Source organism: Prosopis cineraria, unplaced genomic scaffold (assembly GCF_029017545.1).
Source record: "Prosopis cineraria cultivar Desert tree isolate PC_DT_omini unplaced genomic scaffold, ASM2901754v1 PC1686, whole genome shotgun sequence".
NCBI classification, from domain to species: Eukaryota; Viridiplantae; Streptophyta; class Magnoliopsida; order Fabales; family Fabaceae; genus Prosopis; species Prosopis cineraria.
Window position 1 is genome coordinate 5987 of NW_026557011.1, and position 10939 is coordinate 16925.

Below are 10939 nucleotides of genomic sequence, written 5' to 3' on the forward strand. Positions count from 1 at the left end.
ACACACACGAGATCTGTGAATTGTCCAAATGTTAAATCACGTGGTCAGAAAAGATAGAAGACAAACTGTATATAATTAGATCGGAGAACTCAACTTCCCATTGCAGATATCTCTAAGGATTTACTTCCCCAGAGAAGTTAAACTCGAAATAGTGAAGAAAAAAGAAGATTAAAAAAAAAAGGAAACAGATTACAAATAGAAATTGATTATTATGATATTACTTGTCACTCGAAAGCACAACTTGCAAATGAAGCAAAGGGATATTGCATCAGAGCTCCGCATTCTCTTTTGTCCCCTACACTCGAGAGATGGCATGACTAATTTTTCACACTAAATAAAAATATACATTACTCGATAAAAAAAAAAGGTAACATGCTAGCTATCTTCGTGCATTTTTCTGAGCTTTTCATTTTTGTAATGTGCACAAAAATAATATTTAATGCAATAACACAATATTCACCTAAATAACAAGGATGCGGTGGAATGTAAACAGTGCTAAGGTTTTAAACCCATATTGCATATCTCTCTCTCTCTCCCTCTCACTCCCACACACACACAGTGCTATTTCCTAAACACAAGGAATATGAATGGAAATTAAAGAATTTTGACTCCTTCCAAAAATAAAATTAATTAACTGATAATTACAACAACTTAATAAATTGTGCCTTTGTTACCTTCCCAACTCCACGCCAGTAGACAAAAGGGGGATTATTGTGAAATTTTCCCAAAGCCTCCGTCCACAAATACATGGTCCAATAGAGGCACGGACAGAGAAGGAAGACTGACAAATAGAGAAGAATGGAGGTGCTATCAAAATTTAATTTATCAATATACATAGAACTTGCATATTTAATTTAACAAGGACACACATGTATTCATCTTTAATGTCGAAGTTTCTGGTTCTACTGGCACAAAACTCATACCTTTTTAGGTTACAGATCCATTTATTTGCTTGTGTGTGTATTTGGACGTGCGTGTCATTAAATTGTTAGGTAAGTATAATAGTTAAACAATGTTAAATCGAAACAGCAACTCATATTTTGGTCATATTATATTGACATATTGACGCTTTATAATCTCAAGAATAGCAATCATTTTAAAAAATAAACATAATATAAAGTTATAAATATATTTAATTTAGGGTTGTTAAGTGTAATTTGCTTAAAACAAATTGAATTTTTTATTTCCAAGTGGAAAAAAGTCATTTGCGGCGTTAAGGAGACAATGAAGCATTAATTAAGGATGATAATTGCGTCCCCTGAATGTTCACTTTTTCTTTTTCTTTGTGTTTTTTTAATAAACAATTTTTCACTTTTCTTCCCTCCCCTGCCTCCATAAATACCACCTCCTTCCTCTGTTTTAATCCTCAGGAACATATACACACCCTGCAATCTCAAGAGCCAGCATCGATTCCAATGGCTCTCCTCACTTCCCTCGCCATTATTGTTTCCCTCATTGCTTCTCTAACCCTCACCCATGCTAAAATTCCCGGCGTCTACTCCGGCGGAGAGTGGCAGAACGCCCACGCTACTTTCTACGGCGGTAGTGACGCCTCCGGCACCATGGGTACTCCATTTCTTCACCTAAACTAGAACAAAGCTCTAAGCTTTCCTACTCGAATGGCCGATTAAGTAAAACCCATTTCTTAAAAATTCTGCGAATTGTGTTGTATGTGCAGGAGGCGCGTGTGGGTATGGGAACTTGTACAGCCAAGGGTATGGGGTGAACACGGCGGCGCTGAGCACGGCTCTGTTCAACAATGGCCTGAGCTGTGGGGCTTGCTTCGAGATCAAGTGCGGCAGCGACCCACAATGGTGCCATCCCGGCAGCCCGTCGATCTTCGTGACGGCCACCAACTTTTGCCCACCCAACTATGCTCTTCCCAGCGACAATGGCGGCTGGTGCAACCCCCCACGGCCACATTTCGACCTCGCCATGCCCATGTTCCTCAAGATCGCCGAGTACCGCGCCGGCATCGTGCCCGTCTCTTACCGCCGGTACGTCCCTTCCCTTGCCCTTTTCCTACTTTACTCAGACGCCGTAGTCTCATCGTCCTTGTTTGTTTGTTAATGCTGTTTCTTGATCGAACTGACTGTTATCTATTAAATGAAGACCCAATTTTTTCCCTCCAATTTAACCAGAGTAAAAATCGTAGTATTCGATCTGATGATTGAAGATTGGACGAGTAATTTGTTAAATCGTTGCTTAGTGTTTTGTTCACGACTCTTCAGTACAACTTTTAACACTTAACCCGGTCGAATGACTGGGCAAATCTTCAGCATTTGGTAAAAAACTAAGAAGTGAATGAGATTCTGCTGCATAGTTGGGCGTAGGGGTTATTAGTATAACTATAAAGTTTTGGCCTTTTGGGAGGAGATGATTGGTACAGCCGTGTGAACTCTGATCAAGTATCGTACAATTTGTGTCGTCGTAAAAGCTGAGCCGTTGATCCATGAAAGTGCAATCACTTCCCTTCTGTCCCACATCCATGTCAAAGAATCACGTTATTGATCGTGACCCCACCAAAACCCCACACAGAGAATCCAAGCCCTTGGTCTGAATCCAGCTCAGGTTTTGACTTTTTGACAAACGAACCCACACCACACCGCGTAATTACAGGACTCCCAAACCATCTCTCGAATCTTTATCTCGCCATCCTCATGCCTCGTACTCTGTACCTCGTCTGTTGTCACCGTGATGACCTTTTCAGAGCTTGATATCTCAATGAATAATAATGGTTCAACTTCATCATTATGTTACGGATCGTTTATTATGCAGGATACCTTGCCGGAAAAGCGGAGGGATAAGGTTTACGATCAACGGGTTCAAGTACTTCAACCTGGTTCTGATAACGAACGTAGCCGGCGCCGGGGATGTTGTGAGGGTGAGCGTGAAGGGGTCGAAGACGGAGTGGATGAACATGAGCCGTAATTGGGGTCAGAACTGGCAATCCAACGCCGTCCTGATCGGTCAGTCACTGTCCTTCAGGGTCACCGGCAGCGACCGGCGGACATCCACCTCCTGGAACATCGTCCCTTCCAACTGGCAATTCGGCCAAACCTTCACCGGCAAGAACTTCAGGGTCTGAGATCTCCGAACTTGCTCCCGCCGATTATATAAAATATATTTTTGGAAAAAAAAAATCTTGCTTGCGTTTTTTTTTTTCTTTGTCTTTTTGTTTTCTTGTTTTGGCTTTGGAATGTGGATACGCGGGAACGGCGAGGAGAAGAAAGGGAAAAAAGAAAAAGAAAAAGTAGTACTGTAGTAGTACGTGGAGACGGCGAGGAAACTTTTTGACTTATATTAGTGTCTTTTTCGCCCCCTTTTCTTTTGGGAGTGGGAGGGATTGGGGATTGGGAAAAGTCAAAGTGAATTTTCAAGACGCTGAAGTGGCTGGCTGCTAATTTGTGAGCCCGCAGCTACGTTTATGTATGTTAAGAGAGACTGAGAGTCAATGCATCCCTTTTAGTCTCTTCTTTGAATGTGTTTGTGTATTGATTAGTTCTCTAATGCGAAATTTAGTTGTAAGTTCATAGCATTTACTACTCTTCAGTCTCCAGTTTTTCACTTCAATGTTTGCGTGGATGAAACAATCAAACAAATGGATTCACAAGGTTTTAATTAGTATAAAAATCACTTCCCAACGGGATGTTCCAGCTTGGGTTCTATAATGAAGATAAGGTTCTGGACGATGAATTGAGGAAGGATTTGACTTAATGTACCCTCACTAACGAGAGATAAATAAAGCAAAACTGAAAGTTAAAAGCATTTTATTTTATTTTTTTCAAAAAAAGATGAAGTTTTTCCTTTTAGAAACAAGTATTAAAAAAATAAAAAAAGATGTCATCACTGGTCCATTGACATTACTTAAAAACCTGTTTTAAGATCGGCAAACTCTTGTGTATGAAAATTGAGTGCCCATTATATTCATAGGGAAAAGTGGCATTAGATAAGGAGAGTAACCCTCCAATCACTATAGTCATTGGATAACCCCTTAATTTTCCACAGCTTTTGCGCGTCTATAGATAAGAAACGAACGAAGGGAATATTAACATTATTAAAACACAAGATCAAGTAAGGATGATTTTTTTGTCCGAACACTGCAAACAGGAACAAGTGGTGTTTGTTTCAATTTTTTTTTTTTTAAATAAGTGGGGTTCATTTCATGATTTCTCAAGAGTTTTCTTGTTGGGCCAAGGAAAAGATTTGGGCCTAGAGGGGCTACAACAGTGTTCCTTTTTTATTGGCGACGGTGTCCGTGAGTCCAGGATTATTCTAATGCAGCAATCATTTCGTTGGATTCATCTAGCCCTCTAATAAATATCAAGAGGAAAACAAAATCGATCACTCTAATTTTATTTTTAATTTTTGTATTTTATTTATAATTTTTTCAGTCCTTATAAGGACTAAAAGTATTAAAATTAAAAAAAATGAAAGTAACAAATGTGATCTAATTTTGTTAAAATTATAGAAACTCAAAATACAGAAAAAAAAATTATAAAGAGTAAAAGTAAAACTCCATAAAATTATAGGAAATATCACTATATGAAACCTAGAACTTCACAGATCTTCACACAGAGTTCTGCACTTCTGGCAGATTTATTGCCAAAAGGCAAGCCGAGTTTGTCTCAGGATTTGGCAATGGAATTGCAGTCCATATTTTCAAGGCAGTGTAGGTTTAGATGCTACATGGCTTCTTGAGATCACGGAAGGCAGTCATCCTGCAGTAACAATATCATATTCTAATTAACCAGCTTTACGAATTAGATTCTGTTCCTTTGACAAATATTATTCCCTTTCATGTCATCAGTAATTAACAAACAGAAACACCGGACATATTTAATTTGTCCTGAAAACTTTATTTTTTAAAATATGAGAATAAAAAAATCTATTTAATAATATATTTTTAAAAAATATTTTTTAAAAATAAATATCATTTTAAAAAATAAAAAAATAAAAACAATTTTTAAGTGTTTTGAAATTATAATTTTAAAAAATAAGAAAAAATAAAAATATGTTTATTATTTTTTTATTTCCAAAACATCTCATAACAATAAAATTAAATCAGTTTTAAACCACTCAATGACTCTGCCACTCTAGTTTTTGTAAAGCCCACAATATAATATTCTGTTGTATCATTCTTTGGCACACCCAAAACGCTAGCTTAGCCATTGGCTTTGTCAAAGGCATACCATACCAGAAGTTATCCAATATTTCTTCCATTCCTGTTTTCCATCATCAAGCTCTACACACACAGTCTCTACACCCGGTAAATATTTAACCAATCCAAATCAATTCTCTTCAAAATATAAACCAAATTAGAGTAAAAATATCTTTCCTCAAAATATAATTCGGCAATTTGCCCTTCCTCTTCGTCCTGGGATCATTATAGAGTATCTACCCTCAAATTATATTCAAGAAAAGACTAGCCGGCTGAAACTGACGAAAAGCAAGCAAACAAACAAGAATCAACAAACACAAAGAAAATGTGCGATGGGATCAGTAGACGAGTGAGAAGAAAGAAACCCATCGTCTGTGGATACCATCCCTACGGTTGTCTGGCCGCTGCCTGATCACAACACACCACTAAGTCCCAGAAACAACCAGTTTTCTTCCGCTGAACAAAACCTGTTATCTGCAACTAAAGCGAGTGCTCTGATCAGGCTTTCTCTGTCAGCACTGAAGCTTCAGCGAGAAAACAAACCGTAATCAAGTGTTTTCTCTAAGGAAAAACAACCAGTGCAAGTCTCCAGAAACCCTAAGGGAAATTTTCCCCAAAAAAAAAAAATCAGAGGGGAGCGTGGAAGGTAGAAATCAGAAGAAATGAGGGCTCATATCAAGTGTAAATTTTAGAAAGATCCGTCATGGTAGGGAGAATTCAATTGAAACAGGGGGGTAGACATGAGGCCGAGTCGCCGAGATACCGAAGCCGAACCCTTCCGGCGAAGAGTGTCGGCGGCACCTTCAGGCTCCGTGGTCGGTCATCCCCATTCCCAGTTCCAATCAGACCCACTCAAGCCTCTCTCTTTGTAATCACAGCCCTAGAAATGCTGTACTCATCAGCCGCCGGGGCGCTTATATAGGAAAAGGACCTCCTCCTTCGTCCTCTCTTCTAGGGTTTGGGTTTCCAGCGACCTCACAATTCTCTCCTCTATCTTTTTCTCTAGACTATCGCCCCGCCATAAAATGGAAATTTAAAATTGGTAATGGTTTTAAATTTTTTTGCACAAAGTTTAGCTTCATCCAAAATGCTATATGTTTTTAGCCAAAATTTATATACTTCACATACTTATATTAAAATTAAATTATAACATGTGAATTTTAATATATTAATTTAATTAATAATATAAATTTATTATAAAAAATAATAGTTTGAAATAAATAAAGTAAATATAAAAAAAAGTTAGTTTGAAATGAGGTAACTACTTTATTGAGAGGTGAGATTCGGTTAAAAATATTTTATATTTTTGAACAGAGGGAGTATATATTTTCAAAATTATCTATATTTTAACTCAACCAAAGCTCCTCCGTAAATGTTGCAAAATTATTTATCTATTAGTTTTGTTTGTATAAAGAGAATAGATAAAACAATAAAAAAAAATGAAACTTTAAAATTCATAAATAAGTTCTTAAGCTCTTTCGGGTTAGTGATTTGAAGTTTTATCCACTAATTATATTAAAATGGAATAAATGAAAAAAATTGCACTAGGCGAAATTATTCCAAAATCAATGAGCTGTTGTCTTGTCATCTAGAAATGCCAATTTCTATTTTATTAATTTGAATGTAAAAATAAATCATTTTTTAGAGGTGATTTTATCTGTATCCATTTAATATGTTTTTTATTAATTCAAGTTTTAACATATAATATATTTCTATTGAATGAACTGATGGAGTTTGACTTTATTTTACAATTCAAATTTTATTATTTTTAATATGGAAGAGTGTGCTCAATTCAATGGAAATGAATATAAAAAAGTAAACCTAAAAAAATTTGTGATATCATTGATTTTAAATTAGTTATTTTTTGTTGGTATTGGAGAAGGAAAGAAAAATATTCATCTTTTGAATCTACAGCTTCAATACAGGATTAATGAATCTGGCACTCGTTGCCAAATAGATTTGGAGAATCTTCCAATCTAAGCCTTACTCTCTTTTGAAAAACATACTAAAACTCAAGTATATTAATTCTAGGGATGGATTCTCTCTCAACAAGCCTTATAATGCTAGTTGGTTTTAGAAGGGCATTCTCAAATCAGCTGATACTAGCACATCCCATTTCTCTTAGCAAGTAGGTAATGGTAGTCTGATCCCTTACTCATGAAAAATAGTGGAAACCTTTAGATGTGATTTTTGTGCACAGACAACAACCTAATACAGTTTATAGCCTCATTATCGCTTCACACTAGCCTTGGCAAAGGTTTAGGTGCAATCTCTCTCTTCTTAATGAAATACACAGGATTGAGATTGTTGATCAAATATTGTAGATCCCCCTTTCTTTTTTTTGATTCTTTAGACAAATTGGGTTGGATGAATGATTCTTATACTGTTAAAAAGGGGTACAAGAATCTCTCCACATTTCTTGATGCAGTCCATCTTTGTTATAGCGCCAACGTCTTGTCTTTTATTTGGAAATTGAACCCCCCTTACAAAGCGTTGCTCTTTAGTTGGAAGCTTGTTCATAAAAATATTCCAACTAGAGACATACTTCTCAAGCATTATGTATTGGCATCCATCTAGTGTGTTTTTGGTTGTGGTTGTGATGAATCCCTAGAGCACATTTTATGTGATAGCCCTTTTATCAAAGCCATTTGGTGTGGCTCATGTTCTATCCATTCTCATGGTATGTCTGCTATAGGACTAGTAGAATGGATCATCTCCACATCAGAAGCATCATATCGTGATAATAAGATTCCAAAGCTCGAAGGAATCTTCCTTCTCCTTCACTTAATTTGGTTTAACAGAAATCAAGCCCTTCATGGGACTTTCAAATTTTCTTCATATCAAGTTATTCGAGACATTCATTGATAGCTAAGTTTCATCAGGAATGCTTGCCAACGAAAGCCAGCATTATCATCTTCAATAAAATTCAACTCAAAAAGTTCAAAAATGGATAATTATCATCTTCAGTTTTGAATTCCTTCATAGTCAAGTCATCTCAATTTTCTAGAAATAAATGGATAATTAAGATCACAAAATTCAAAAAAGTAGGCTCATCGCCTGTGGATCTCAAGTCTTGTATAATAGTGATGAGTTGAGTAGGTTCATGATTTGAAAAGTTTGTCATAAGGATTTGGATTGGCTTGCCTAGGAACAATTCTATGCTAGATTTACAATTTCATGGGTAGCCTTGATCACGCACACATTCTAGGTCACATCACCATTTCAACTTATAAAGGAAACTTAAGGCCTTTGAAGGAAAAAGTTGATTACTTTGCTCATGATGTTTTCTAATTGCTTGATTATTTTAATTCTGTTTTGTTCGAGAAGCAACAATTGCAATAACTTATTGATTTTTTTCTCTACAATTGCCATTTTTTATTATCTTTTGAATTGTAAGAATATTTTTATGCTTTTTAGTTGATATATTCATTTGACTTTCTTTCAAAAAAAATGAAAAGTCAAAGAAGCATGTAAAAAATTTAAAGAAAAATATCAATTACAACTAACAAATCTATTTCTTAGCATGCTGCAATTTGGTTTTCTTCATGAGGTTTGAACGAAGCACAGATTTGGGCAATTGATCCATACGATTCCCACTTGAAAAGCCTACAATGAAGCAAAATAATATGCTGTTTTAGTCCAAAAGTAACATATTCGAAACAACAACAATAACAACCCAAAAGCAACCAAATCACTTTATTTGTTTTTATGACAATCTTAGGTTAGTCTTTGATATCTCATATCTATGAAACACCAAAATACATAGTAACTTTAATGTCAATAGCAAATAAAGTAAGAGTAAAACAAAGTGTAATGGTAAAGTAATTTAGACATAAATTCATTGGGTATCATTTGCTAATTTAATAGTTTCTTCCTCGATATTAAATGTTTTTACATAGAGAACAAGTCCAAAAACTTCTCCTCTCCTAATTTGCATAAAGGTATCTACATCAACTCTGATAGTTGGTTCAATAAAAAAAAACCCTTATTTAAATGCTGTCAATAAATTTTAAAAGTCACCAATCCTCTCATATAATGAAATAGCTTCAATCATGGGGGCATCTGGGAAATGAAAGCTTACCTTACAAAGATGCATATCTCTTAGGAGAAAGCTTCCAATCATGTTCCCATACACTTCATAGGTAGAGAAATGGCCGAGATGCTTGTTATATTTTGAACGATACTTCGCCTAAAAGCTGTCAAATGATCAAATCAAATGAGAGGATGATGAAGAGTACCAGATCATTGAAAGCTAAAAAAGTAAAATAACAAAGCATCATTTAAAAAAATGGAAAACTCATAATGCAAGCTAATCTCGTCAAATCGAAGGACCCATGAGTCAAAATCCCTTGGTGGATATGGAGTCACCAAAAGCTGGCCAACGGGGATGAAGAATGAAATGCAAGACAACGTGTGCATTTGAGTCTAAACAGAGGAAGTGGAGCTCGGGGAGGAAAGACATGAAAGCTGAACCGGAGGAAGTTTAGAATCTTGATGCAGAGCTACAAGAATAGAGGGTGAGGGGAAAAGAAAAGGGGAGAAAGGAAAACGTACCAGTGTAGAGGCTGCGAATTTGAATAGAGTCTTGAAAGCTGAACGGAGGAAGCCTGGAATGCTAAAGGCAGAACTCAAGGAGAGAAGAGAGGGGGTGAGAGGAAGAGGGGGAAAAAGGAGAAAGGAAAAGGACAGGCAGAGTGATTATCTTTTTCATTCATTGAAATTTGAGACTTGGGAGTGAGTTTTGAAATTTGAAAATAAAGAGAAGGAACCTTTTCTTGTACTTATTTCCTGGAGCAGCAATCTGGATGCTAAGCCAGATAAAAAAAATGAAGCTGGAACTGTTCAATTGAACAGTAATATGAGTGAGGAGTCGACAATAAGCCATTTCCTAAGCAGCTTGAAGTGACTTTGATATATAAGATATATAGATTAATTTATTTGACAAAAGCATCTAGAATTTTTAGGGGCTAGAATCAAAAATCTTTTCAAGAAAATGGCATTATCTTCATATATTAATATTATGAGGTGACGATGCCAAAGGAAAAAAGGATTTAGGAGGGGCGGCTCCTTTTTCCCTCAAGCTTGGTGTCTGTCTCACTGTCGTATCCTTAACATTTCATGATGTTCAAGGTCAACAAGGGATCCGCATGACAATACCCAAACAACAATAGCCACTAAGCCACTATGAACAATTTTTTACGTGTTTGCTGTCTTTGTCTTGGTCACTTGAAATGCATGAAAAGTTTAGGGATTGTTTTTGAAAATTTTCAAAGAGCCTAACAATTTAGCTTTCAGAATTTAAAAGGGAGGCAAATAAATAAATATACTGATTGGTTTTTTTTTCCCCTTCAAGTTCATCATATGAATGGTAATGTTATGCTTCTTAACTCACCCAACATGGGACAACGATCTCATCCTTACCAGTTTAACTAGATTTTTTTAATTGCAGTCATATTTGAAATATAATCAAGTGCTAAATATAGACACTCTTATAATGATTTGTATCTTGTGGCTAATTTAACTAATTTTTACATGGCCTTGTAATGATAATGAAAAAAGGTGCGTAAACATATATATTTTAATTTTTATTAAAAACATTCAACTGCCGGTCCAGTATGAAATTTAAGATGGCTTGAAAAAAGAAAAACCATAAGAACTAATATTAAAATACGTTATAAGTACAGTACCGGGATGAATAATTATATTATTTTTATTTGAAAAACAAACGAGAGACGTGTTGACATTATTGGTATTATTATTATACACATGCCCCAAGCG

General features: G+C 35.8%; 1 protein-coding gene, 2 long non-coding RNA genes and 1 other non-coding gene across 4 annotated transcripts; 1 reads left to right on the forward strand and 3 right to left on the reverse strand.

Annotated features, from left to right (window-relative positions):
- Positions 1–1359: 1359 nt before the first annotated feature.
- LOC129300632 (expansin-A4) lies at positions 1360–3538 on the forward strand. The gene is made up of 3 exons (XM_054939204.1): positions 1360–1566; positions 1679–1997; positions 2779–3538. The coding sequence occupies exons 1-3, from the start codon at positions 1416–1418 to the stop codon at positions 3086–3088; spliced, it is 780 nt and encodes a 259-aa protein (XP_054795179.1). The 5' UTR covers positions 1360–1415; the 3' UTR covers positions 3089–3538.
- Positions 3539–4446: 908 nt separating this feature from the next.
- On the reverse strand, positions 4447–6168 carry LOC129300635 (uncharacterized). The gene is made up of 2 exons (XR_008590801.1): positions 5198–6168; positions 4447–4721 (listed from the first exon to the last, which is right to left on the reverse strand). It is a non-coding gene; the product is annotated as an uncharacterized LOC129300635 (long non-coding RNA).
- LOC129300636 (small nucleolar RNA snoR143) lies at positions 5485–5644 on the reverse strand. Its single transcript, XR_008590802.1, has one exon. It is a non-coding gene; the product is annotated as a small nucleolar RNA snoR143 (small nucleolar RNA).
- A 2465-nt stretch (positions 6169–8633) lies between the features above and the next one.
- On the reverse strand, positions 8634–9875 carry LOC129300633 (uncharacterized). Its single transcript, XR_008590800.1, has 3 exons — positions 9716–9875; positions 9243–9357; positions 8634–8767 (listed from the first exon to the last, which is right to left on the reverse strand). It is a non-coding gene; the product is annotated as an uncharacterized LOC129300633 (long non-coding RNA).
- Between the last annotated feature and the right edge of the window lie 1064 nt (positions 9876–10939).